The following is a 27926-nucleotide window of genomic DNA, read 5'->3' on the forward strand; positions in this document are numbered from 1 at the left end:
CTGCTGCATATGATGTTGGGGAATCACTTCACCTGGGTAGGCCTCAGTTTCCCCATCAGTAAAATGAGAGGGCTGTCTCTTAGATTGCTTAGGTTCCTTCCAGCTCAAAATCACCCATTCTTTGAAATCTCTCTTAGCATCTTAGATGTTTACAGTTTTGCACTCAGAGATTCATAGATTCCAATAACCTCCCAGCTAGAGAGAATACAAAAAAGGCCAGCCCAGGCCAGGCCTTTCATTTTACTAGAAGGGAAAACCAAGGCTCATAGGAGGGGATGGGATTTGTCCCAGGTCACTTAGAGAATCAGGGGCAGATCCAGGAATTAGGGCTCTGCGTGCCAAGCCAGAGTTCTCTTCAGTAAGTAGAGACAGGGGGAGGTGTCAGTGGGCTGGAGGGAAAGAGATATGACTGGAAGAGACCATGGAGGGGGAGCACCGCCAAGATAGGGAGGGGGGGGATCTGCTTCAGCCAGCCCCAGCCCACATCTCAGGCAGGGAGGAGCCAGGTTCTAATCACAGCTCAGCCTTGGAGGGCAGACAGATAATGAGTCCCTCCCGGCCCCCCTGGCCCCAGAGAGGGAGGGGTTTCCTGACAGGAAATTGACCCAGATCCGCCCCCCCCACCCCGGTGGGGCTCCACTCCCCTTAGCCAGCAGTGCCCACTTAGAGCTTCCAGACAGAGGCTGGGACCAGCGGTCAGAGGGACTCAGGTGAGGGCATTTCCCTAGGAACCCCGGTTTCCCAGTCCCCAGCTCCTGGGGGAGGAAAGGGTTGGCAGGAGACAAGATGGGCAGAGGGAGTAGGGGTCTTTCCTGTCCAACAACAGGAGAAATCCCAAGGCTAGCAAGGAGTCAGACACTGGATCTTCCTGGCAATGCAGGGGACTAGGGGACTTGGAGAGGCCTGGGGAGAGAGGACATGAGGGCAGGAAGAAGACATCATGGGAACCAGAGGGAGTGAGGTCTGAGGAGAAGGGGTCAGGGCAGGTCTAGAATTCTAGACTCTCAGAGCTAGAATGGACCTTTGGCACCATCTAACCCATTCCTTCAGTGTAAAGATGGTAAAACTGAGTCCCAGAGTTAATATTCTTACCAAAGATCACCCAGTGAGACTAAAAGTCAAGCCTTCTCATTTTGAGTGCAGAGCTCCTTCAGTTATACTTAGAGAACGGGGATCAATAAATAAGGGGTGGAGAAATGGGGAGATGGAGAGCTGTCGAGACAAGGGACGGACAAATGGGGTCGGAGAGGCTAGAGAACAAAGTGATGAAAGAGGATGGATGAACGGGATGGGAGGATGAAGAAATGAGGGATGAAAGAGAGAGGAAGAGCTAGAGGACAAGAGATGAGGGGTGGAAGAATGGACATATAGATGTACTTTGGGGAATAGTGAGGGATGGGCAATATGACAAAGTCAGGTGCTTACGGCTACTGTGAACTGGTCAGAATCCAGGCAGTGGGGACTGCCCAGCTCAGAGGATAGTTATTAAAGTGAGGTGGAGGAAGAAGAGGCAGAGGAGTAGGGCAAAGGGGGAAGGGCGACCCTGGGGGAAGAAAAAAGTTCTGGCAGACACATCCTGCAGGAGGGGGCAAGAGAGGCGTCTGGGAAGTGAGTCAGGCTGGGACCTGGAGCAGTGGGCGCCTGGGGGGTGGGGAGGTGGGCGGGGGGGGGAGTGGTGGAGATTGTCTGAGGACGAGGTGGGGAGGGCTGAGATGTCAGAGCTTGAGTGAGATTTTGAATGCAGAAAAATAGATTCAGTGGTGCATGGATTTGGAAGAGTTTGGGAACAGATCATTGGTCCTGTTGTGAAATTGAGAATTCAAGGGGACCTGTTTCTCCTTTGTATCCTATCCTTTACTTACTGTATGACCTTATCTAAGTTCCTTCCCCTTTCCGGGCCTCGGTTTCTCCATCTATAAAAAGAAGGGATTGTATTAAACAGTCTCTAAGGGTGAGCTCTGACATTCCATGTTCTAGGTCTTCCTTAGGCCCCTCCCAGCTCTGCTAGTCTGTGTTCTAAGGACCCTCCCAGCTTTGACACTTTCTCTTTCTAATGGTTTTCCCACATGATATTTGATGAAAGATACCCTAGGAGCTTAGGGAGTAGTGATGGGTCTCCAGGTTAGCTAGAGGTTGCCATACCACCTCCAAGGATGAAAGACATCCCGAGAACTAGGGGACTGTGCAGGAGTTCTTGGTCTGGCTCCAGTAAGAATGAGCAAGCCACAGATCACCTGCCTCCCTGAACCTTAAGGATTGGAGACAGAGAGAAATGGGCCCTGGGGAAGAAGGGAGTGTCACTTCATCATGAAGCCAAGGAGGTATGTGGATGCAGAGAGAGAACGTGGGGACCAAATGCCTGGGGCGGCGGCTCTGGGTTGACGACTGAAAGCTGAGAGCCAGGGTTTTTGAGGGCAGTAACATTAGTAGTTTCTTCAGAGGCAGAAGATGGAGAGAGAATGATACATTCAAATGGATTCAAAAGAACTTGGATGGCTGGACCCAAAGAGTTGTTAATAGGTTTGTGTCAATGTGGCCACAGGTTTCCAGTGAAGGGCCCCCAGGATCTGTGCTTGGCCCTGGACTATTTCTCATTTTTATCTGTGACTTAGATAAAAATGTAGACAATAAGCTCACCCAATTTGCAAGTGATACCAAGCTGAGAGGGAGAGATAGTACCCGGGATGACCATTAAATCCAAACGGATTTAGACAAATTGATAGAGTTTGGGGTTGAAGTTAGTAAGAGGACATCCAACTGACATACATGTAAAAATCTTATGCTTAGGTACAAAAAATCAATTTCACATGCCTAAGATGGGAGAGGCATGGTTAAGCAGCAGTTGTTCTGGGTGTTTTAATTCATGGGGAAGGGGATAGCAGAGGGGGCAGGGAGAGGTGAGAGCTGTGTTTGAGTATTTGAAGAGCTGTCCTCTGGCAGATGGATCAGATTTGTTTGGCCTCAGACTGCAGACCCACCAGCTTTGGGTGGGAGGCAGGAAGATGCCAACTGAGGCTGGATGTCCGGAGCTGTCTGAAAGTGGAATGAATTGCCTGGAGAGGTTGGACGACCCTTGCTGACTTTGGTCTAGTAGGGATTCTTTTTGTAGCTGGGTTGTACTAGATGGCCTAGTGGTTCCCTTTATTCCAACTCTCACATTCAGTAATTTTGTGGTTTTCCCCCATTGGAATTATGACTGTGTTTTCTCTTGCTATCATTAGATTCATGGTGAGACTTGGTAAGCCCCACCTTAAAACTGGAGAGCAGTACAGTCAGTCAATAGGCATTTGTTAATTCCCTACTCTATACCAGGCACTATGCTAATAGATAGACTTACATCTGGTATTGGTCATTAAGAGAACAGGGGCTTTTGCACACAACCCCCATGAGTTTACTTTGGGACTAATAGGCGATGCAGTGGTTAGAACACTAAACCTGGAGTCAGCAAGACCTGAGTTCAAATCTTGCCTTAGGCAGGTACTAGTTGTGTGACCTGGGCAAGTCACTTAATCTCAGCCTCAGTTTCCCAATCTGTAAAATGAGGATAACAAGAAGGCCTACCTCTCAGGGTTGATGTGAGGATCAAGTGAGATAGTTTGTAAAGAGCTTTGGAGACCTAAAAGCGATATACAAATATTATCTATTATTATTATTATTTTGTATGAAAATACAATGGCTACATTACGCATAAATATGGGGGGAGGGCACTTACCACATGGAGTCAAGAGTCCTGAATATGAGTCTCAGCTTTCCAGAGTGACCATTCCAAGTCAAGATGTTTGCATGTCGTCTTCCCCTTTAGATCGTGAGTTCCTTGAGAGGCTTTCTGTGTATCCTTAGAGCTTAACGTCGGGGGCGGGGGAGAGGAGGGAGGAGGGTACGTAGCAATCAATCAGTAATCAATCAATAAACATTTATTAAGCATCTACTGCGTTCCAGGCACTGTGCTAAGCATTGGAGATACAAAAAGAGTCAACAGACGTCTCTGTCCTCAAGAAGCTTACAATACATTGGGGGAGACAACAAAATAAATGTCCAAAGCAAGCTATACACAGGATAAATAGAGGGAAGGAACTAGAAGAGGCTGAGGAAGGCTTCTGGGACAACAGGAGATAACTAATCATTGAAGTTTAGTCAAAAAGGTGTTTTATCTCTAAGCCTTTATCTAAATGGTTCACCAACAAGATAATGCAAACGCAAATTGAGCTAACTGGGAATTAGTTAATCTTGCAAAGGCGGCTCCTGGCCTGTGAATTTATTTTGCCCTTATCCTGTTTACTCTTATCTGTGAAAGTGTTGTTATCTCTAGTAGAAAATAAGCTTCTGGAGGGCAGAGACTTTCACTTTTGCCTTTGTATACTCATGCCCTAACAGAATATGGAGCACCTTTTAGGCATTTAATAAATGTTCATTCATTCGCTCATTGGAGTCAGAAGATCTGAAATTGAGTCTCAGAACTGCCACTCACCAGGTATATGACCTTGGGCAACTTATTACCCCTTGGGACTCAGTTTCCTCATCTGTAAAATGAGGGTTTGGATTTGATGACACTGAAAAGTCCCCTTTAGCCCTAACTCCAAGATCAATATTAGCATAGCAACTGGCACACAGTAAGTGCTTAACAAATGTTTTTATTCATCCTTATATGATTCTATAATCCTGGACAGCTACAATGTAAACCCCTGAAGTGGTCTCATGGACTGGAATTTGCACTCTTCAAAGTTACGATTAAGTACAATATAGAAACTGGTCCTAGCCCAGTGGAAATAGGCAATGTGAATTACAATAATGCAACCACTTCAGGGGGGTGTTGCATTATTTGCAGCAAATGAGACCTAGCAATGTATTTTTTATTCATTAGAAACTTTTATCATTTACTATAACCACAGCAGCTCCCAGGAAGTCATAGAAAGTGTTGGCATCCTCTTTATGTAGCTGGAAGGAATCTTAGAGATTATTTAGTCCTCTACTACCTCATTTTACAGATGAGGAAACTGAGGTCCTGAGAGGTTTTCCCAAAGCCATACAGGGAACAAGCAGCAGAGCCCCTGACTCCCTAATCCCTAATCCCATCCAGTGATGGGAACTAGGGCAGGGAAAGGTAAGAGTCAGGGCAGCAAAGAATGCTAGAGAACTTAGTAAGGGGAGGGGGAGTGTGGTGATGGGGTTGGGGGCGTGGAATGATTGAAGGTGAGCATGGCATAATGGATAGTATGTTGGGCTTGTAATCAGAAAGACCTGAGTTCAAACACTAGCTATGACCCTAGGCTAGTAATTTAACCTTAGAGACTCAGTTTCTGTGTACGTGAAAAGACGATACAAACACATGCAGAATCAACCTCATGGCTTGTATTTCTATCATGGTTCCCTCCCTACTAAATAGATTTCTCCTAAAGCAATACAAATTTTGTTGACCCCATTTCACAACAGAAGAAGCTGGGGTCAGAAAGGGGAAGTTACTAGCCCAGAGTTCCACAACTAGGAAGTGGCAGGGCTGGGGCGTGATTAAAACTGACGCCCTTTCTTTGGCACCAAGCCACTTCTTGTGATGGTGAGATCCTTGAAGGATAGCTCAGTTTGCCTTTGGCTTTTTAAAAATGCATAAATTTTAAAAATGTATAATTTAGATCAGGACTTAAAGAAACACAAACACCTTGATACAATTATGTACCTTCTTGAAAAAAAAATGGACTTGTTCCTGGCTTTTTTTTTTTAACTTGGCTTTAAGAGGCTTGCTTTCATGGTCTTCTAAGTACCCCTAAACTCCAAATATTGCCTGGTATACCATGTCCCAGTGGCTTGCCAGCCACGAAAGAATCTTCCTTGGGACTTGGTTGTGTTCAATCCTAGGAAAGCCAAATAGATTAAATCCCAAAGGACGGCCTGAGGACCCTATTGCTGGCCCAGGAGAGAAGCACTTTAAGATCCATGTTATTTCTCTCTTCGTAATGTAACTCTTTAGTAGAAATAACCATAATGATGGTGCTAATTCCTCTATCAAATTCAAATCAATAATGATTTATTGTTGCCTACTATGTGTCAGGCACTCTGTTAGGTGCTGGATAACAAAGACAAAAATATAACAGTCCCTGCCCTCAAGGAGTTCACAGTCTACTGGATTGGGGGGACATGACAAAATGTACATGGATAAATATGTACAAAAATTATGGATGAAATAAATAAAAGTCATTGGGGAGAGGCAGTAACAATTGACATAATCAGGAAAGGCTTGCAGGAGGGGGCATTTAAGCTGCCCTGTGAAGGGAGCTAGAGGTTCCAAGAAGTGGCAGTAAAGAAGGAAGGCATCCCACGAGTCCAGCCTGGGCAAAGGCTGTTCAAAAGGGAGGAGATGTCATGTAGGGAGGCCAGTTTGTCTGGAGTGCCTGAAGGGGGAGCAAAAGTGTAATCCTCAATGTCAGCTTGTGATCGGACTTTAAATGCTAACATACCTTTCCTGTGTGAGCATGATTCTCTTTTTTAGAGAGGGAAACTGAGGCTCAGAGAGGAGAAGGGACTCTAGTTGAATCAATGGGCGATCAAACAAGTTAGCACATGTAAAGCTTTTTTTGAGCCTTGCTATATAAGACCTTCCCCTCCCCCTCCTCCTCCTCTTCTTCTCCTCCTCCTCCCCTTCCCCTTCCCTCTCTTCCTCCCCCCTCCCCCTCCCACCTCCTCCTTCTCCTCCTCCTCCTCCTCCTCCTCCTGCTCCTCTTTCTCCTCCCCCTTAGCCAGGAAGTTTTGGAGAGGGGATTTGATCCCAGGTCTTCAGTCTCAAAGATCAGCAATCCTCCTCATACCTCAGGGCCAGAGAAGTCAGGTTTTTCGGACCTTGTCTCCTTGCTTCATTGCTTGCCCTTGGAAGCCAGTCAGGGGGTCAGTGTACATGCTAACTCAACCTCTATACATCAAAGATCATACATTAAATGACAACTTAATACACATACACTTCAAGGATTCCCATAGCTTGCCCATCTGGCCTCTGCATCTAGCTTGTTTTTAATTCAACCCTCAGACCTAGAAGAGACCTCGGAGGCTGTGTAGTCATCTTGCAGATGAGGAAACAGGACCAGAAGGTTTGTGACTTGCCTAAGGTCATAACACTGGTGATCTTTCTACTGTACTCATAGACTCTGACCTCAGAGGGGACCAAATCTTAGAGCGTGATGATGACATTTGAGGAGAAGGGAGGGGTGAGTGCTAAGTGGAGCAGGAGAAGCAACATTTCCCAACATACAGTTCTATACACTTTGATTCAACAAGCAGGGTTTGGGACTGAGGGAAGACAAGGTCAAGAGTCTCCGACCTCAGAGAGAGTGCTGTTGTTTTTCAGTCATGTCTGACTCTTTATGACCCCATTTGGGGCTTTCTTGGCAGAGATACTAGAGTGGCTTGTCACTTCCCTCTCCAGTTCCATTCTGCAGATGAGCAACTGAGGAAAACAGAATGAGGTAGCTTGCTCAGGGCCACATAGCTAGGAAGTGTCAGGCTGGATTTGAACTCAAGAAGAGGAGTCTTCCTCACTCCAGGGCTGGCATTCTATCCACTGCACCACCTAGGTGCTCAGGTGCAACCCGCATTTGGAGGAGATGGCTCAGATCCAGCCACAGATAACCCCAACCCCATACAGGATAGGAAGTAAGGCCATGAGGGAAGGGCAGTGTCAAGCTGTGAGGGTTCAAAGGAGGGAAGGAATCCCATTTAGGTTTGTGGGGAGAGAGGGGAGAGAAGGACACCCACCCCCTCAGCTCAGTATAAGCGAAAGCTAGCCAAGAAAATTAAGAACAACAAAAAGGAGTTTATCTTAAAAAAAAAAAAGGCTATGGGGATGGTGGAAGAAAAGGATCAGGGAATGGAAAGCGTGATGGACTCAACTTAACTTGTCTTCTCATCCAAGAGAAGGATCTTTGAACTGAAGACAGAACAAAAATGGCTGATGGGGAATTGATAACCAGGCTAAGCAGTAAGATGGTAAGAGGGCACATGACTGCTTTGGTGGCCTAGATGGGCTCGATTGGCTGAAGTGACTGTTCACTCATGCAGAACAGAAAAGGGGCCCACAGGGTTGGAAAAAGATAAAGGAAGAGAGTGGTGCCTGCAAACCATAATCTGATGAGCTTGATTTATATTCCCGGTAAAATTCCAGAATGTAATATCAGATAGCTGGTTAGTGAATGTCTCTAAAAGGAATCCATGATCACAGAGGGCCACAGTGGCTCCATCAAAAACAAGTCACACCAGCTTAACCTTATTTCCTTCTTTGAAAGGGTTACTAGACTGGTCAGTCAGGGAAGGCTGTGGGTGTAATTTACCTAGATTATATCAAAGAAATTGAAAAAAGTCTCCCAAACTATGTCAGTGGATTCTAAGATGGAGAGGTGTGTCTAGACAATGGCACAATTAAGTAGTTTCAGAACTGGATGAATGGCCACACCCAAAGAACAGACATGGAAGGTTCTACACGGTTTAGAGACGAGGTCTTCTGTGAAGCTACCAAGCACTTGGCCCTGTGCTCTTGAATGTTTTCTCAGTGACTTCAATAAAGGCATAAATGGCATGCTCCTCACATTGGCAGATGACACAGAGCTCTGAGGGATAGCCAATGGTAGAAGACAGTTGGGATTGTTAACAGGATTTTACTGAGCCAGTCACTAAGCTGAGAATGATGAAACAGTATGTTCATTACACATATATCGATTATTACAAAAATCATAATTCTCTTCACAGGATTCACAAGAAGCTTGACCGGCTAGATCATACTGGGCTAAAACTAACACAGGAAAATGAAAAGGGATAAATGTCATGTCTTATTTTCACTTGGGTTCAAAATCTCAACCTTATAAATACAAGATGGGGGAGGCCTGACTATAGCAGTTTGTGTGAAGAAGGAGCGGAGAGGCATGTACCACAAACGTGTAGGAGTCAATAGTCACAGTCAAGAAAGAAAATGCCATGTTGTGCTCAGTTCTGGGTACCACATTCTAGAAAGGACACTAATAAACTGGAGAGCATCCAGAGAAGGGCAACCAGAATGCTAAAGGGTCTTGAGATCATGCCACCTGGAGATCCATTGAAGGAACTGGGCACGGTTAGACTGAGAAGAGAAGACTTGGGGGGGGTGTCCTGTGAAAGAGAGAAGAGCCTTATTCTGCTTCTCCCCACCTCCTACCCTCTGGGCAGAACGGGAGCAAAGCGGGGAAGGTACAAAGAGGAAAATTGAAGCTTTTGGATAATTAGAGCCATCCTAAAGAGGAATGGGCTGCCCCAGGAGGTGGGGGGGGGTCTCCCTCATTGGGGGTTGTTAATAAAAGGTTGGATGTCCTATTGCTAAGCTTATTGGAGAAAGGATTCTTGTTCAGGCACAGGTTAGAGTAGATGACCCCTAAATTCACTGGGTCCATCAACAAGCATTTATTAAATATTTACTATATACACTGCGCTAAGTGCTGGGGAGACAAAGCAGAAACAGTTTCTGCTCTCAAGAGGCTCCCGGTTTAATGCGGAAATCCCTTCTAATTCTGAGATTCTGTGAGTCATTGATTCAGGATGAGCTGTTTAAAGGAGGTGGCACTTGAGTGAGGCCTTGAAGGCTGAGAATAACCTCCACAGGCTTTCTGAGGGGATGGGGACTGGGCAGACTGGCTTCTCCTCTGACCTTCAAGGAGCGCTTTCTCACAGAACTATAAAAAGGGCAGGGGCAGGATGGGGCCACAGGTGTGAGGTGTGCTTGAGGCTCTCCAGCAAAAATCTTAGGAGTTGCATCACTCTGTTAGCAATACTTTCTTTATATGTGGTTTATTTCTATATGGTTCCCTCAACAAGGCAGGGAGAAGGTAGATCAAAGAAAAGGGGAAAGAACTCAGACAGGGTGCCAGACTCCTCAGGTTCCAGAATTCTAAGACGCCAAGAGTCTGGGAGCCTAAGGTTCTGAGGGTAGCACTCTGACAGTCTACAAGTCTGGGATTCTAAGAATCAAGGATTCTAGAATTCAGAGCTTAGTATTCTAAAATTCTGGGATTCCATGAGTCCAAGGAGCTCGTAGTCTCTAAGTGTTAAGTCTGTGAGCCTAACAGGCTAAACAATAACAATTTATACAGCACAAACCTTGTGCCAGATGCTGGGCTAAGCCCTTTACAAGTATTATCCCATTTGATACACACAACAATGCTGGGAAAGTAGATGCTATTGTGATTACAGTTGAGGAAATTGAGGCAGCCAGTGGTGGAGTGACTTGTCCAGCCAGAGTCACACTGCTAGTAAGTGTCTGCAGCTGGATTTGAACTTGGGTATTCCTGGCTCCAGGTCTAATGTTTTATTTATTGCACCACCTAGCTACATAGGATGAGATTAAGATACTGAAACTCCACAAGTTTGGGACTCTCTAAATAGAGAATTCTATGGGTCTATAATTTGAGAATTCAGATATTCTGAGAATCCATGAACTAGGGGCCCTGAGACAGTGTAAGACTAAGGTTCTAAGATTCTCTTAGTCTTAGGATCTAAGAGAATAATTCTAAGATTCTACAAGTCTGAAATTTTAGGATTCCAGAATTTTAAGATTTGGTGTGGATATGAGTTTATAACTCTAAGATTCTAGAATTCTGAGGGAATCTAGGATTTGAAAAGTGCATTATGATTCCAAGAGTCTAAGATTCAGTGATTAAACAAATAAACAGATTTGTTGATGATTCTAATTCTAGGTCCCCACTCCATGATGCCTATCCTGAAAAGCCTTCGAATGCCAGACCCAAAGGGGACCCGTGCCAACACTCTGCCCCTGACACCTTCCAGGAACCCCTTTGAGTCCTCCTCAGGGGCAGAGGATGACGAGGAGAAGGGGGAACTGGATGTCTTCCATGGGGAATCAGCCCCTACCCTGCCTAATGGGGCCTCTTGCCACCGCCGGGCCACCCTGGAGAAGCTGGTGGGCCTGTCACCCTTCAGGCTGGGCAGGGGAGGGGGCCGACGGGTGGGCAGCCCTGGATATGGGGAGTCCCGCTCCTTCTTGGGCCGGATGCTGGGTCCTGGGGTCCGGCGGAGCTCTGCCGACTTTGGCCTCTTGGCCAGGCTCAACGGGGGCCGACAGGGTGGAACAGGGGATGCCGAGGCTGCAGGAGAGGCAGCCCGGAGGCTGGCCTTCTTGAGGCTGGGACGAGGGCCCAAGCCCCGCCGGGGGTCCCTGGCAGAAAGGCTGATGCCCTCAGGGGAGCCAGCCCTAGGGACATCACCACCATCCCCAGTGCCACCCAAGGTGAAGGAGCCGCTGTCTGGTGAGTGGGAAGAGGTGAAAGGAGTGTGAGATGACCATAATTCAGGGAGAAAGGGACCTGACCAGGGTCTGGACTCTAACCCTGATCTTACTCCCACTGGCAAGCTCAGCTCTGGCCACAACTCAGACCCTAACTCTAACCCCAAACCGAGCTTAGATCCCAACTCACCCTAATCTCAGTTCTGACCCTAATCTCAACTCGGACCCTAATTCTGATCCCTGACTCTAACCCCACCTCTGCTCTACCCCCCAGCTGTGACCCTAACTGAAGTGTTCCAACCTCGATCCCAATCTGACTCTCTGACACTGATCTGTGGGTGGTGAAAAGAGATCTGGAGTCAGGAAGACTCATCTTCCTGAGTTCAAATCTGGACTCAGACACTTATTAGCTGTGTGACCCTGGACAAGTCACTTTACCTGTTTTCCTCAGTTTCTTCACCTGTAAAATGAGCTGGAGAAAGAAATGGCAAGTCACTCCTTGGCCAAATCATTTACCATTCCTGGGCCTCCATTTTTCCATCTGTAAAATGAAAGGATTGAATTCAGTGGGTTCTGAAGTGCCTTTCTGCTTGGGAGTCTTTGACTTATGATCCCACAACCCTCACCTCATCTCTGATTTTAACCCCTTGTCTCAGGACTCAGCCCCAACAATAGCCCCAACTGTAGCTTCAACCCCCAATTCTAACTCTGTCCTCACCCTAATTCTGACCCTCTGGTTCTAATCTCAACTGGGACCCCAAGTCAGACCCCAACCCCAGTACTGTCCATAACCCCAGCCCTTGATCTGCACCTCAACTCAGGCCCCAGCCTCAGCCTTGATCTCACTTTGGACCCCAACTGCCAAGGCAACATTAATTTCAACCCCAACCCCAAACTCAACTGTAGCCCTAACTTGGCTTTTGAGTTCATCCCCAACCTATCTTAACCATGACCCCAAGAGTGGATTCAACCCTCATCCTGACCCTAAGCCCAATTTGAAATGTAACCATTACTCTCACCCTACCTTATCCCCAACCCCAACCTGATCTCAATTTTAGCCATAATCCCCCCAAGTATTGACCCCTGCTCTGCATCTCCTTAACACTAACGTCCTCCCCTTCCCCTTCTTTTCTGGAGTCCTGACCCCTACAACTTCTCGTGAGAGCTCTGCTGCTCTCAGAGCCAAGAAAGCAGCTTTTCGCCACCAGAAAGGAGCCGAGGCCCCTTGTGGGAAAGGAGGTGATGCTCGGCTGCCCCAGGTCCTGGCCTCAAGCCCCAAGGGAGGAGGCAAGGAGTGAGAGGGGAGGAGAGTGCTGGGAGCTGGGGGAACCCACCTCCCCTCCCCACCTTCTGGAAACGGATGGGCAGAAATAGCCACTGGACAGGAAATTGCTTCCCTGCAAGTAGGAAACAGAGGCGGGGGAGGGTCAAGGGGAGCCCCTGGGCCCCTAGGGACCCTTCATCCGCCCCTGTGGGCCTTTTCTAACTGTCCCCTGCTGACCTCTGTCTCTAACCCAAATGCTACCTCTGATAGCCCTCTGTACCCCCATCACAATTGTACCCCTCTTCAGGGAGCCCATAACTTGTCTTATACAACCTAGCTAACGTTCCTAAATCCTTCCCCTCTCTTCCTCCCAATAGCCTCACTCCCTCTCATTCCACCCCTATTCCTAATGTCCCCCAACCAAACCTATTTCTCTCTCTCTCTCTCTCTCTCTCTCTCTCTCTCTCTCTCTCTCTCTCTCTCTCTCTTCTTCCCCTCTCTCTCCTTCTTCCTCCCCTTCTTCTCCTCTCCTTCTTCTTCTTCTTCTTCTTCTTCTTCTTCTTCTTCTTCTCTTCTTCTCTCTCCTCCTCCTCTCCTCCTCTCTCTCTCTCTCTCTCTTCTCTCCTCTCTCTCTCTCTCTCTCTCTCTCTCTCTCTCTCTCTCTCTCTCTCTCCTCTCTCTCTCTCTCTCTCTCTCCCCTTCCCCCCCTCCCTCTCCCTCTCTCCCCCCTTCCTTTCTTTCTCTTCTCCTGGCTCTTTTTCTTTCTCTCTCCTTCTGTTTTCTCTACCTCCCCCACTTTTCACTCTCCACCTCCACCTCTGTCCCCCTATCTCTTGGTCTCCTCTGACCCTCACCCCCCCATATGGTGTTTTCCCCCATAGTCCTAGAGATCCTCAGCTTGATCCAGAAACGAGAATTGGCACGGGCAGATGAACACATCCTGGAGTTAGAGGCTGAAGAGAAGCTGGTGACATCGGGGTCCAGCCCTGGCAGCCTAGGGGAGGCCCAGGGTCTCCCTGAAGGTCGTCGGGCCCGAGACGTCACCCTCCTCTATGAAGCTTTGCAGCGAGAGCTCTGGGCATTGGTCAGGGAGACACTGGCAGACCCTGGAGCCACTGGAGGGACTGGAGGGCCCCCCCTCACCCAGTTGGGCCAGGTCCTGGCCCAGGAAGAGGAGGCTGATGGGCGCCGAGGACCGGGGGCAGCTCGGAGGTTCCGGGCCCGCTGGGCAGAGGCTGTGGGCCAGGTGGCTGGAGAGCGGCTGGAAGCAGCTGCAGGGGCAGAGGCTGAAGCAATGGCTGGGAGGCTGGAGGCACTGAGGTCTAGGCTGCTGGAAGACATGGGGGCTGTTCGGACCCGCCTGGCACCTGCTTATCCACCAAGCCTGGGAGCCTTTGGTGTCTACCTTCAGGGTTATCATGGAGCCCTCTCTGATTGGCTGAGGAAGGCCACCTACCACTGGCTACCTCTGGCTGACCGCTATGCCCTCCTGTACTGGCACAACCAAGTTTATCCAAGGTGAGACCCTGAAGGGGAGACGGATAAGGGACTAGGCAATGGAGTTGAGGGGGTAACAGGACAGAGAAGTAAGAATCCCTCCTTTCTTCACCTGAGCCTCAGTTTCCACCCTGTAAAATAAAGGAATTGGACTAGAAGGTATTTTAGGCCCCCTTTGAGCTCTCACCTTCTTTCCCCCTAAATTTTAAAGGCCCTTCCAAATTTAACACTCTCTGTTCTAAGGCTGCATTCCTGATTTAAACAATCTACCAATCCTCCACCACCAGCTCGATTTATCTCTAAGATGTAGGTGGCAAAAGCTTTGCTGAGGACTCTGCATTTGATTCCAGAGGCCACAATGGGCAGCTATAGGAGGTACAGGGCTTGGCTGCTCAGTGTCTCAGAGGAGAGGGGGTGGAATGGGACCAGGGGAAGGGCTTTGTCTGCTTTTCTGGGGACATTCCTCTCCTTTTCCTCCATCTCTCCTTTTCCTCTGCCTCACTACCTCCTCCCTTGCCTGCTCTTAGGGAGATCTTGGGCATGGTGAACATGGTGGCCCTGGAGAATGGGCAACTGGGGCCGCTGCTTCCGCCGAAAACAGTTTGAGCCTGGAGGATGAATGTGTAACTGACGTCAAGGTGACCTGAGAGGAAGGGGGAGGGGTCCACCTGGGTCACCAGTGGTTTACAGGGCCCCCTGGCTTCCTGGCCTTGGGCAAAGCTATGACTCCCCAGGTCTATGACTCAAAGATTCCATGACTATAAGAACGATCTTTGGACTGGTGAGGACAGAACAAAAAGGGCTACGAACTGAAGCCCAGGAGAGATACAAGCAGATGCCTAAGGAGAACAATTCTCACCTGGAGGCAGGTGGCAGACAGCTGTCAGCACCAGGGGAGGGTGTAAGGGACCAAGGCTGCATGCAGTCATGACAGGACAGAAGAGGTCGGACCCTCACCCCCATGGGGCTGGAGACAGGGCTTAGCGGCTGTGCATCTGGACAGAAAGTGGGGGTGAAGGGATCAGAGGAGGCCATTTTTCTTTCTCCTCTGCCTCAACCCCAACTATGTGAGGAGGGAGAGTACCCCAACAACTGAGAGCCACGAAAGGGGGGAAGAGAGGCATCCTAAAGGCAGGGGTGAGCAAGGAGCACATTCCAGCCACGAGGGCCAGACAGCCTGCATAAAGCATGGAGGTGGAATTCTCATTTTTTTTTCAAGTGAAAACTTTTTATATTTTTTCCCAATTACTTGTAATAACAATTTTAACTTTTTTTTTAATTCTGAGTTCCATACTCTATGCCTCTCTCTTCTCCCTCTTCCTTGAGAAGGCAAACAATTTGATACAGATTATTCATGTGCAGTCTTGTAAAACATTGGAATGCTAATTTCAGGGAAAGACTAGTAGTCTGGCTGGAATGTAGAGGGTACAAAGAGGAAAAGTGAAATAAATATGGAAAGGTAGCTGGAGTCCAACTAGAGGGCTTTAAATACCATACTGTGCCAGGTAGAGCGGCTAGCTAATGTCTGTCTCTCTGTCTGTTTGTTCATCTACATCTCTGTCTGTCTCTATCTATTCATCCACATGTATCTGTCTATTCTTTCTATCCATCCATATCCATCTGTCTTTCTTTCTATCTATCAAGATCTGTCTTTCTATCTGTCCACATATATTTGTCTTTCTATGTATCCATACCTGTCTGTGTGACTATCTATTCACCTCTACCTATCTATTATCTATATATCCATCCATCCATTCTATTCATCTATCTATCTGTCTGTCTACTTCTGTTTGTCTATCTGTCTAATGCCTTAAGCAACAGGGAGTTAATGGTTCTTGAGATGGGCAGTTACATACTCTTGTGAAAGTATTTTGGGGAATGGAAGCTAGAGGGATGGAGAATCAGAAATGTCACTAAGCTGGAGATGACCTAGTCTTTTTCTTATTGCTTAGCCAAAGAGGTGAGGTTTCTATTTTAATTACTGCCCTGAATAGCATGTATTTACAATGCTGTCTTGATGAGGTTGGAAGTTGATAGCCCTGAGGGAGAGCTAATGTGAAACACTGATTTTCCTGGAGAAATTCTGGGAGGAGCCACCAAGATTGTAGACAGTCTTGGCAATTACTGATAAGCCTCCTAGATGAATTTGGGGCCCCCTCTAGGCAGAGCCCTACCTCTGAACTACAGGATACAGTTGCAAAATTCTAGCACATAGCAAGAAAGGGGTGGTTTGTGCTCATCTAGGAAGGGAAGCTTTGATCATTAAAGCATAGCTTCAGCAAAAACAAGAGAGAGAGATGGTGTGTGTTGGCCCAGCATTGAGAAGACCTGGATTCAGAGATTGCCTCTGACCCTCTGGGCAAACCTCTCCTTGCTGCAGGAGACTCTCCAAGTCTGAAAGGTGCCTAAAAGACTGGATAGAATCTGTATTGGGAGTGAGGCTTTCCTCACCATAAACTCCCTATAGGAAAGAAATCAGAGGTCTGGACCAACCAACACAGCCCAGAATGGGTCACAGCAGACCCACCTTTTATCCTTTATTGAAAGGTTCCTAAACAGGCAGGTCTGGAAAGATGGTAGTGGTGGGATGTCTCATGGGTTGGGGTCTCAAGCTCTGTGAGGATCAGCTGAGGAACAAGGGAGTCTGAGACTGGCAAGGAGGAGGCCTAGGGCCATGGGAGCTGGCATGTAGGGGAAGAATCAGGCTTCTCCCCGTTGGGACCTCGAGGACAGAAGCGGGAGATGCAGTTTCAAAGAAGCAGGTTTAGGCTTGATGTCAACCTGGGGAAAGTTCCTGACCATTTGAGTCATTCAGAATGGGAGTCATGGACTGCCTGCAGAGGTGACGAGCTCCCCTGATGCCTCCTTTGTGGAGAATGTTGGAAAGAAGATTCTCCTTCACTCACATGTGAGTGAGGCTGGCCAAAGTGACCACTGAAGTCCCTTCCAGCTGGGCCAGACAGGGTGTGATTCCCTAAAGTCTTAGGTTGCATGAGTGTATGTCTAAAGTTCTCTGGATCTAAGATCCTCTGAGGTGCCAAACTGCTAAAATTCACCTAAGTGAAGGTGTCTAAGGCTCCACTGTATGTGGGTTGAGGTACAGGGAGTGTCTGGGAGTGAAGGGAATTGTGAGGAGGAGAGGAATGCTATCTGCTCCCCCCCCACATGCCACTTCCCTGAACTTTTACTCTGGGGATCATATCATGCCACTTCTGTTCTCGCAGGCTCAGACCCGAGCTGCTCTGCTTCAGACCCTGCAGGAAGAGGAAGAGCAATGGATTGCAGCTGAGGACCAGCCCAGCAGCCTGGCTCAAGATGTCTGTGAGGTGCGCGCATGTGCATATGTGGTGTGTGTGTGTGTGTGTGTGTGTGTGTGTTGTGTGTGTTCATGTGAGCTGTGTGTGTATAAGGTGTGTGTATATGTGTGTGTGAAATGTGTATGTGTAAGGTGTGTGTGTAAGGTGTGTGTGTAAGGTGTATGAGAGGTGTAAGAGGTCTGTGAGGTCTGTGTATATGTGTGTTCGAGATATGTGTGTAAGGTATGTGAGTTCTAGGGAGGAGGAGAGGAGAGTTATCAGTACCCACTCCCATCAGAGAAAGAAGAAGGGATTGGTATAGAAAGGGCTGGAGCAGGGAGAGGAGGCTCTTTCTATTTTTTCAAGTGCACAATAACAGGATTAGCAAAGTAGATGATTCTAAGAGTCTATAAAATCCAAATATTCCTTGGAGCCAAGCTCTTGGATTCTAAGATGCTAAATGAGAGAAGTCCAAGATTTTGTTCTTCTAAGATTCACGTGTTCTATGAGACTGAAATTTGGGGATTCTATGATTCTAAAATGATATAATTGTAAGAGTCTACATTACACACATATTTTTACAATAACATATAATATGATAAATATTATAAAACAAAACTTACTTTATAATAAACACAAAGCAGCTAAGGTGGTGCAGTGGTTAGAATGCTGGGTAGGGCTGGAGTCAGGAAGACTTGAGTTCAAATCTGGCCTCAAACATTTATCCCTGCCCCACGTTACTTCATTTCTGTCTGCCTCGGTTGCCTCATATGTAAAATGGGTATAATAAGAGCACCTGGGGAAGCTGGGTTGTGTGGTGGATAGAGCAGTGCCTCTAGAGTCTAGAGGATCTGATTCAAATATGACCTCACACACTTACTAGCTGTGTGACCCTGGGCAGGTCACTTAATCTTGATTACCTAAAAAAAAAAAAGAATAAAAATATAATAATAGTACCTACCTCCCAGGGTTGTTTTGAGGATCAAATGTAATAGCATATGAATAGCACTTTGCAAGTCTTAAAGCACCATATAAATGTTAGCTATTACTAACTATATATTTTATAATTTTAAAAGTTAAATAATCTCACAGTCTAAGATTTTGCTATCTTAACAGTCTAAAATTATATAACTCTAGGACTCAAAATTCTGCGAATGCAAAATTTTATAAATTTAAAGATTTAAAATGTGAAAACTTTAAGATGCTTTGGGGTTAGGGGAGGCAAGGAGGGAAGATCTCCAAGATGCCAACACCACTCCAAGTGAGGAGATTGCTTGGGGTTGGAGAAAAGGGGGTCTCACTTCTCCATCTCTATCCTCCAGCTGCTGGAAGAGCACACGGATCAGGCCCCTCGCATCAGCCAGGAATTTGGGGCACGGATGGCACATTGCTGCCTGGGAGGGCTGGCTGAATTCCTGCAGAGGTACAGGGGACAGGGGATGACTCTTGATTCTGGAGGGTGGAATGAGCTGTAGAGGCAAGAAGAAGCCATCTATCTTCAGGGGATTGTCCAGAAAAGATCAGAGGAAGCATCTCTGCAAAAAAAAAAAAAAAAAGGCACAGTCCAGAGATAAGTCAGGTTAAAGTGAGGCTGGATCCATTTTACATACCCCTTGTGTGTCTCTCTGAGCTTCAGTCTTGTCTTCTGTAAAATGGGTCTTATAACAATGGTGCTACCTGCTTCTGAGGGCTGTGGTGAGGAAAGGGTTTCTAAGTCTTCAGGGTCTATGAACTGCCTCCGTCCTCAGAGCCCCTTTGCTTCTCTGGGTACACTTTGTTTTCTTTGCAGAATGCAAGCTCCTGCAGGGCAAGGACTGGCTTCATTTCTGTCTGTCTCCTCAGCTCCTATCATCCTGTCACAGTGCATAGGAAATACTGGTGGAAGGATTGACTGACTTGTAAATACTATTTCTCCCAAAGCACATAAGCTCCTTGAGGGCAGAGACTGTTTGAGTCTTTGGACCAACGCCCCCACCCCTGACCCCGCCCCAGGTTTCACAGAATACCCTCCACGCGACACAGATCATCCCCTTTTTGCAACTTAATCTAGGATTAATTCAACCCAGCATTGATTAAGCTCTTACTATTTCAGTCAGCCAGGCATTTATTGAATGATTGCGCCAGGCACCAGACCAGTGGCTGGGAATACAAAGAAAACAATCAAAAAACCCAAACACTTCCAAGGTCTTGCCTTCAGGGAGCTTATTCTGTAAGATAACAAGCCAATAATGTTGCACATACAAGATGCATGCTAAATAGATGGAACGTGGTCTCAGAGGGAAGAGGTGGAATGGGGTGGGGAGAGGACTTCCTGCAGAAGCTGGGCTATGTATCAGGTACTGTCCCAGGCACTGGGGTTACAAGGACCAGAAAAAAGGCCTTTCTCACAGGGAGTTTACATTCTACTTGGGAAATACAGTATGTAGACAGATAAATTATTATTTGATTGTTTAATTTGAAAGGGGGATGCAAAGGAATTTCAGGAGGGAGGGAGACATAACAAATTGGGAGACAGGGAGGGTCAGGAAAGGTCCCAAGAGGGAGACAGCATCTGAATTAAGCATCCAAGAAAGTGTAGAGGGAGTGTATTCCAGGCATGAGAGATGATCAGTGTAAAGGTAGGAGAGAAAATGGAAACAGCAGGTCTGGAATAGAGTGCATGAGAGGTAGTGATGTGAAATTAAACAGGAAAAGTAGATTGGAATGTGAAATGCCAAGTAAATGAGTTTGTATTTGATTCTTAGGGCTATAGGGAGTCACGGAAGACTCTTGAGCAGTGGCAGAGTGACATGGTCAGGACTGTACTTTCGTGAGATCACTTTGGCAGGCTGTGGAGGGTGGATTGTCAAGGGGAGACCAAATAGGAGACCAGCATAACAGGACTAAAGAGAATGGTTGGGAGCTTGAATGAGGCTGGTGAGTAGAGTGAAGGGGCAGGTGCTCAGGATACAATGAATCAACAGGACTTGGGAAGTGATTGGATATGGGGGAGCGAAGAGTCCATGAGGACTCTGAGATTATAAACCTGGAACTGGAAAGATGGAGGCATAGATTGTAGAAATGGGAGGTTTAGGAAGAGGGTTAGGTCTGAGAGGAAAGATTGTGGCTTCTATTAGGATTCTCAGGTATGGGACATCCAGATGGAAATGTCCAGCAGACAGCGGTGACGTGAGCCTGGAGCCTGTCAGACAAATGTGGGCCAGATATGGGAGTCATCTGGGATGTGGGATGATCACTGAGCCCTTGCAACGAGGTTATTATCTGGGGGACACCTAGCTATGGGGAGCAGGGAAGGCGGGAAGCGAAACCAGACATGTTATTATCAGGTGGAAGGAGGAGCAGGTGGGAGAAGTGCATCTTGAAAACCTAGAGGAGAGAGTATTCAGAGGACGGGATGATAGGCTGGGTCCAAAGCAGCAGAGAGATGGAGGAAGAGTGAGAAAAGGTCATTGGAGTTAGCAATAGAGAAATTCCTGGTGGCCCAGAAGAAAGCAGTTTCAGTCAGGTGGTGAAGATGGAAATCAGATTGCCTGAGGGTGGAGAAGTGAGTGGGAGGTGAGAAAGTGATAAGAGGTGAGAAAGTGATAAAACAGGAGGGAGAGTGAAACCTGGAGGGCTTCCTGGAGGAGGTGAGTTCAGAACTGGAGGGGTGGGCTGCAAAGGAGACACATGACCTGAGCTTCTCCTTCCGTCTCTTGACCTTCCAGCTTCCAGCAGCGGGTAGAGCGCTTCCATGAGAACCCAAGCGTCCGAGAGCTGCCAAGTGACAGTTATATCAGCCGGACAATTACCTTGGTGAACTGTGGCCCCCCTCTTCGGTAAGCCAGACCCTAGAGAGGACGGGGACGGGGAGAAGGGCCCCAGCATGACCTAATGTTTCCCCTCTCCCCATGGTGAGTTGACCAATTCTTTCACTGTGGAGTGTGCCCTTATCCCAGATGTTCCTTCCTCTCCCCAACTCCATTCCCTTGGGAAAGGGCCACAGAAAGGGTCCTTCTACACTTCCTCTGGAGACATGGAAAGGGACACCCATTCTGGCCTCAACAAAAACATCCTTCCCAGAGACACAGAGACATACTCCTTAGGGACACAGCCTTCAAAAGAGACCCCTCCCCACGCTCTGAGAGAAACCTCTCCAGAGACAGAGTGACCCTCAGACACACAAAGAGAACTCCAGAGACAGAGAAACTCCATTAGAAAGACTAACCAAGGATAAAGAGATTCCTCCAAGGACAGAGACACCCTCCCATCAGAGATATGGAGAGACCGCTCACAGAGACCAAAGCCATGCCCTCTGCCCACCACTGACATACGGAGAGACCCTCCAAAGACACAGAAACCCCTCCTCCAAATGTGGAGAGGTACACTTCCCTTCCTTCCTGCCTGCCTGCCCACCCAATATGTGGAGTGAGCCAGCTGGGACCCAAGGCCAGCTAGTGATGAGCCCTGGCTTCTCCCTTGCAGCTCTCTAGCTGAGCGTCTGTCCCGGCTGTGGCCCTCAGAGAGCGAGCCTGCTCGGGAGGCAGCTGCAAATGCTCTTGACCGTGTCACCCGCCTCTGCCACCGCGTCCTTGCTGACCTGCTCTTTCAAGAACTGCAGGTCAGTCTCAGAAAGCCCCTGGGCCCCCTCCCAAACTGACTAGAAAATGGGGACCTGGGGGTTGTGACAAGGGTCACATTAGGATCAGGCCGAGGTCCAGCCGAGCCAGAGACTGGACTAAGACAAAAGAAGAGAGGAAAGAAAGGGGAAGGAGCAGAATGGAGGGAGGAGAGAGATGTTTACACAGAGGGCCCAGCTTGGGGAAGGGGAGGCACAACCTGGGTCTGGGCCTAAGCTCCCACAGGCTACCATTGCCTATTGACTGCTATACTCAGGAGTGTGGAGGCCTGTGGCTGTCCCTGGGCCTGCTGGTCCAGGATGGGTATGACATTGTATGTGCTTTTGTGCCTAAGTCTGTGACTCTGTGTGGAATGGGTGGGCATGAATTAGGTGAGTTTCAGCTTTGGCTACATGTGTGTGCTCAACCCCTCCCACACTCGTGAAGGCAGTGATGGGTTCTGGGATCCCCCCATTAAGGCTAGAAGGGGGCAGAATTCCTGGTCCTTCTACCTATGGACTCAGTGGCCTGGGTGGGACCTGAAGGGAGCTGTGAGTCAGATGAACTCTGATCTTTCCTTTCTGTGGACAATTCCAGCCCCACTTCTCCAAACTGATGCGTCGGAAGTGGCTGACCAGCTCTGAGGCTCTGGATGGCATTGTAGGGACCCTGGGAGCTCAGGCCTTGGCCCTCAGAAGAATGCATGACCAGCCTTACCAGGTATGAATGGACATGTCCACAGGTGGGAGGGAGGGGATGGTTGGAGAATGGACGCGGAGAAAAGCAGAAAAATGAAGGGGCAAAGGATCCCCTCCTCCTCCTGGTACCTTTGCCCTTCTTCCCTTCTCATCTTCTTCCAGAATTGGTTCTCTGCGTCTAGTCTAGCCCAACCTCCCCCCATATTTATCTTCTCATAATATGCCACCTCTCTCTCTCTCTTTCTCTCTCTCCACATTTCCTCTCATACCCTTTTCTGTCTCTTAAATATCTCCTCCTATCTCCCTTATATCTCTTCCATTTCTTTTCCCCAATCTCTCCCCTCACATCCTCCTGTTCTCCCCCCATATCTATCCTCCCTATCTGTCTTTGTTCCTCTTTCCTCTCTCCCCCCTCTCTCTCTCTCTCCCTCCCCTCCTCCTCCTCTTCCTCATGTTCCTCTTCCCCCTTCTACTCCTCCTCCTCCTCTTCTTTTTTTTTTCTTCTCTTCTTCTTCTCTTCTTCTTCTTCTTCTTCTTCTTCTTCTTCTTCTTCTTCTTCTTCTTCTTCTCTCTCTTCTTCTCTCTCTCCCCCAACATTTCCTCTCTCTCATGCCCTTCTCTGTGTCTGAAATATCTCCTCCTCTCTATCTCCCTTATATCTCTCCCATTTCTGTCCCCCAATCTCTCCCCTTTCATATCTTCCTGTTCTCATTTTCCCCATCTCCTTTGTCCTCCTATCTCCCCATCTCTTTCCCTGTAAAGTACCATCATTTCTTCTTATCTCTATCCCCCTCTGTGCCCCTCCAATATCCCCCCATCTTTCTCCTTACTTCTGTCCTGATAATCTCTCTCTCCTGCCCCACATCATTGTGTCTCCCCTTTGCACTCACTCTGATGTGTGTCTAGGCCCTTGTGGGGGAGCTGCACCGACGGGCCCTGGTGGAGTATGTCCGGCCCCTGCTGCGGGGACGCCTTCGATGCCGATCTGCCCGCTCCAGGAGCCGAGTGGCTGGGAGACTGAGGGATGAGGCTGCCCAGATCCAGAGACTCTTCAGGCGGCTGGTTAGTGATGGAAAGGGAGGGGGAAGGGTCAGAGGGAGAGAAACCTGGCCCAAAGGACCTTAGAATACTAGATTCTTAGCACTTTAGAGCTTTCCACTTAAAAGCAAATTCTTGGGTAGATTGTTAGTGTCTTGTGCTCTTAGAATTTGGGAATCTTTTTTTAAAAAATTACTATTTTTAGGCAATTGGGGTTAAGTGACTTGCCCAGGGTCACACAGCTAGTAAGTGTCAAGTGTTTGGTGTGAGGCTGGATTTGAACTCAGGTCCTCCTGACTTCAGGGCCAGTGCTCCATTCACTGTGCCACCTAGCTGCCACAGAATTTGGAAATCTTAAAACCCCGTGGGATGGGCTGCCTGGGAAGTAGTGAGGTCTCTCTCTCCTTGGGAATTTTCACACGAAAGCTGGAGGACAACTTGGTGGAATTCCCCCCAAGGTCAGATGATCTAGAGGACCATTAAGGATGCCTTCAGCTGTGACATTCAGAGTTGCACCCAGAGTTGGATTCCAAGACCCTCTGGAGTCTTAGAATCAGAACATCTCGGGTTCTTAGACCCATTATGAACTCCTTCCTCACCAGAGGTGACATTTCTATAGGTCACCCTTCAAAGTACTTTTTTATACATCCCCTCCATTTGTCCTTCACAAATATGCATTAAGGAGCTACCACTGGAATTACTATCTCCATTTTGCAGATGAGGAGACTGAGGCTCAGTGAGACCAGGTGGCTTGCTCTTAGCTGCATACTTAGTATAGATCAACCAACCCACAAACATTCGTCAAATACCTTCTATTGTGCTAGACACTGGAGATGCAAAAACACCAGGGAGAGTCCCTTCCCTTAAAGAGCTTACATAAGGTCATAAGCCCAGACCTAGATGGGCTTTGGTACCATCTAGTCCATCATCCCCATTTTACAGATGAGTAAACTGAGACCTAGAGAGACATTGTACACATAAGCAGGCAGCTAGATGACCTGGGCAGAGGTGTCAGACTCAGGGCTCCCACAAGCAGTGAGCACAGTTCCTGGGCTAGGCCTGAACCAGATTAAAATGTATTTGGGACATGTCTAACAAAATTAATAAAAATGCAATATGACATAGATAATGTTGATTTCTGGTTTTCTAAGTGAGTTTAATATCACTGAGGGAAAGAGCACTGGGCCTGAAGTCAGGAAGATCTGAATTCAAATTATGCCCCTGACAGTCACCTACCTGCTGTTTGCCTCAGTTTCCTCATCTTTAAAATGGGGGTAGTATAGCACCTATCTCACAGAATTGTTTGTGGGGATCAAATAAGATGTGCAATACATGCCCTTTATTTTTTTGAAGGCAATCAGAGTGAAGTCATTTGCCCAGGGTCACACGGCTAGTAAATGTCTGTGGCTAGATTTGAATTCAGATCCTCCAGACTTAAGGACCAGTGCTTTCTCTATCCACTCCACTATGTAGCTGCCCCCAACACACGCACTTTAAAAAGCATGATAGAAATGAAAGTATATAGAAATAGGGTTTGAGCTCAGTTACTGTAAGCCTGGAATCAACTTTCTTTCCCAGGGCTGACTGGAAAAGTTAACTGAGCTGACTGCCCACTAGGGTTTGAAGAGATCTTAGAACAGTCAGGGCTTAGAGATGGAAGGCATCTTATGGATTGTCTAATCCATCTCCCTCATTGTACATGTAGGAAACTGAGGCCCAGAGGAAGGAGTTGCCTTGCCTTGGGTCCCTGAGTGAGTTAGGGGTGGTAGGGAGTGAGCTGGGATGCTAGGTGTCAGCCTATAATTGAGGGCTGGGGTTCCTAGACAAGAGAGGTCGCTGGGAAGGATGGGACTGCTAAAGCTGCTTTCATGTTCTCAGGAGTCTCAGGCCTCATGGCTGGATGCCGTGGTACCACATCTCGCTGAAGTCTTGCAGCTTGAGGATACGCCCAGCATCCAGGTGGAGGTTGGGGTCTTGGTTCGTGACTACCCCGATATCAGGTGAGGGGAGCGGGGGGGGGGGAGAACCTGGGGCAATGAGTAATCATAGCAACAGCCATAAACGTGAAGAGCCTTTAAAAAGGCCACTGAGCATATTGGAGGTGGGGGCAAGGATTTGAACCCAAGGCCCCTGCCTCCTGAGCCCATCCTCTTTCCACCTCACTCCACTTCCTGCCCAAGGTGCCCTGGGCCCAGGCCAGCTCTGGGCTGGCTGCTGTGGCCTTCTGGGGTTTTGGCTCAGCTTTTCCCTGTTTCCTGCCCCCGGGGGTGGAGTGAGCGTGTCTGATGGCCGTTTCCTGCCCTGGCCCCTCCCGCTCACACCCGCCACTGCTGTGGGCACAGGGGAGACAAACAGGAGGCCACAGGAAGGGCCCGGGGGTGGAGGGTGGGGAGAAGAGGAGGGAGAGGAAGAGGAGGTGGGGAGGCCCCAGTGCAGCAGAGCCACTAGCAGCCCCACGGGAGCATGATGGGCGACCAGGGAACTGTGGGTAAACCCTGAGGGAAGCTAGAAACTAGGGGCAATCACATTCACACACACATGCCAGGCTTGGCATTCTAGAGATGTATTGGAGGGGCCTATTCTGGATGGGGTTCAGAGCTGGAGGTTCTAGCTCTGGCTTCTGGGCTCTAGAGGTAAGGATTCCAGGACTGACGTGGTTGACTGGGGAGGCTGATTCTGGAGTTGCCTATATGAGCAGTAAAGCTACCAGAGCTGTGTTGTGACCATGCCTGGGGTTCTGAATCTCAGTTTGGGGTTTCTATATTTGATTTTTGGGGTGGTGAGGACTACACAATTTGATGGGCTCTAGCTTGCAGCACTTGGGGAGAATATAGACTCTAGATATATTTTGGGGTGGGGTTCTAGGGCTGAACTAGGGTAAGAATTAACCTAGGGGAGTGTCAACCCCCCCCCAAACAGTGGGTGAAAGAATGATGGTTCAGGATATGGGTCTCTGGGTTCGAGAGCTGCCTTTGGGAGAGGTCCAAGCCCATGTCTGCATAGAATGATGGTTCTGGACCTGAGTTGGATGGTGAGGGTTCTGAGACCTCAATTTTATCCTCTCATCTCTCCCTAGGAGGAAGCACGTGGCTGCCCTCTTAGATGTGAGGGGCCTCCGAAGTGCAGCTGCTCGTCATGAGATCCTGGCTGTGGCCCGTGACCTAGAGCAGAGTGGGGAAGGGGCTCCTGCCCCTCCCAGGGACCGAGCTTTTTTTGCTGACATTACTGTGCCTCGGCCACCTTTCTGTCTGGGCCTCCCTCTCCCACTTGCCCGACTCCCCCTGGCCCGACTCACTAGGCCTGATCTTGCCTGCCTGCCCAGACCCCACCCTCGGCCCCCAGCTCGGCCTCGTGCCCAGCCCTGAGTGCACCTGGGACTCCTACAACCTGCCCTGTGATGCTGCTGTCCCAGCCTGGAAGCCTATGTCGTCTCCCTTTCCCCCAACATCTGCTGCTGAGAAAGACTTTACCCCCAAGGATGGATTCTGTCCCTGGGTTTCAAACCAGGTCATAGAGTAAGGGATGTCAGAGCTGGGAGAGTCCTCAGAACAGAATGTCATAGCTAGGAGAAGTCTAGGAACATGGAATATCAGAGCTGCAAGGGACTTTAGAACATGTACCATGAAAACTGGGAGAATTTCTAGAACACCAAATGTCAAAATTGGGAGGAACCTCAGAACACAGAAGGTCAGTGCTGGGAGGCACCTCAAAACATAGAAAGTGAAGGTTAAAAAGAAAGTTAGGACCCAGATCAATAATCAATCAATAAACATTTATTAAGCACCTACTATGTGCCAGGCACTACACTAAGTGCATGGACTATCACGGTGGGAAGATACATCAGATGTGGAGTTTTATTCCCTCATTTTAGAGATGGGAGAACTGAGGCTCAAGAGTGAGGAAAGGGACTTCTCCCTAGGTCACACAGCAAGCCACTGGCCAAGCTGGGAGCCAGGGCTGCTCCGGAGATAGGGTAGGTCCCATAGAAATAATGCAGGGTGTGCCTTGCTCTGCCCAGTCTCCTTCTCTCTTCCCTCTAAACTTGTTCTTGGGGTGGCTCCTCATTTAATAAGGAATGTATGATGATAAAATAAATATGTTTCTATTTAACGAGCAACTGAGGCTGAGTTCTGTTTTGGAAGGTGGGGGTGGATGGCAAGTGGGGAGGCAACAAGCAGGCCCCTGAGGCAAGTTCGGGGCACCAAGCCCTCTCTCCCACATCGAGCTGGGCCAGAAGTTAGGGGTGTGAACCCCAAGGTGGCTAGGGTCCCCTAGCAGGAATCTCCCTGC

At 48.4% G+C, this 27926-nt stretch overlaps 1 protein-coding gene across 1 annotated transcript; it reads left to right on the forward strand.

Moving 5' to 3' along the window:
- The first annotated feature begins 554 nt into the window (after positions 1–554).
- On the forward strand, positions 555–27753 carry EXOC3L2 (exocyst complex component 3 like 2). The gene is given in 13 exon segments (XM_078145872.1): positions 555–710; positions 10698–11267; positions 13391–14027; positions 14534–14607; positions 14610–14644; positions 17231–17332; positions 18625–18725; positions 21010–21120; positions 21767–21902; positions 22498–22620; positions 23505–23660; positions 25515–25636; positions 26713–27753. Coding segments are annotated over 12 exon segments (2445 nt in total). The 5' UTR covers positions 555–710; positions 10698–10708; the 3' UTR covers positions 27002–27753.
- Positions 27754–27926: the final 173 nt, after the last annotated feature.

Source organism: Phascolarctos cinereus, unplaced genomic scaffold (genome assembly GCF_003287225.1).
Source record: "Phascolarctos cinereus isolate Bilbo 61053 unplaced genomic scaffold, phaCin_HiC Scaffold_726;HRSCAF=1367, whole genome shotgun sequence".
In the NCBI taxonomy this organism is placed as follows: domain Eukaryota; kingdom Metazoa; phylum Chordata; class Mammalia; order Diprotodontia; family Phascolarctidae; genus Phascolarctos; species Phascolarctos cinereus.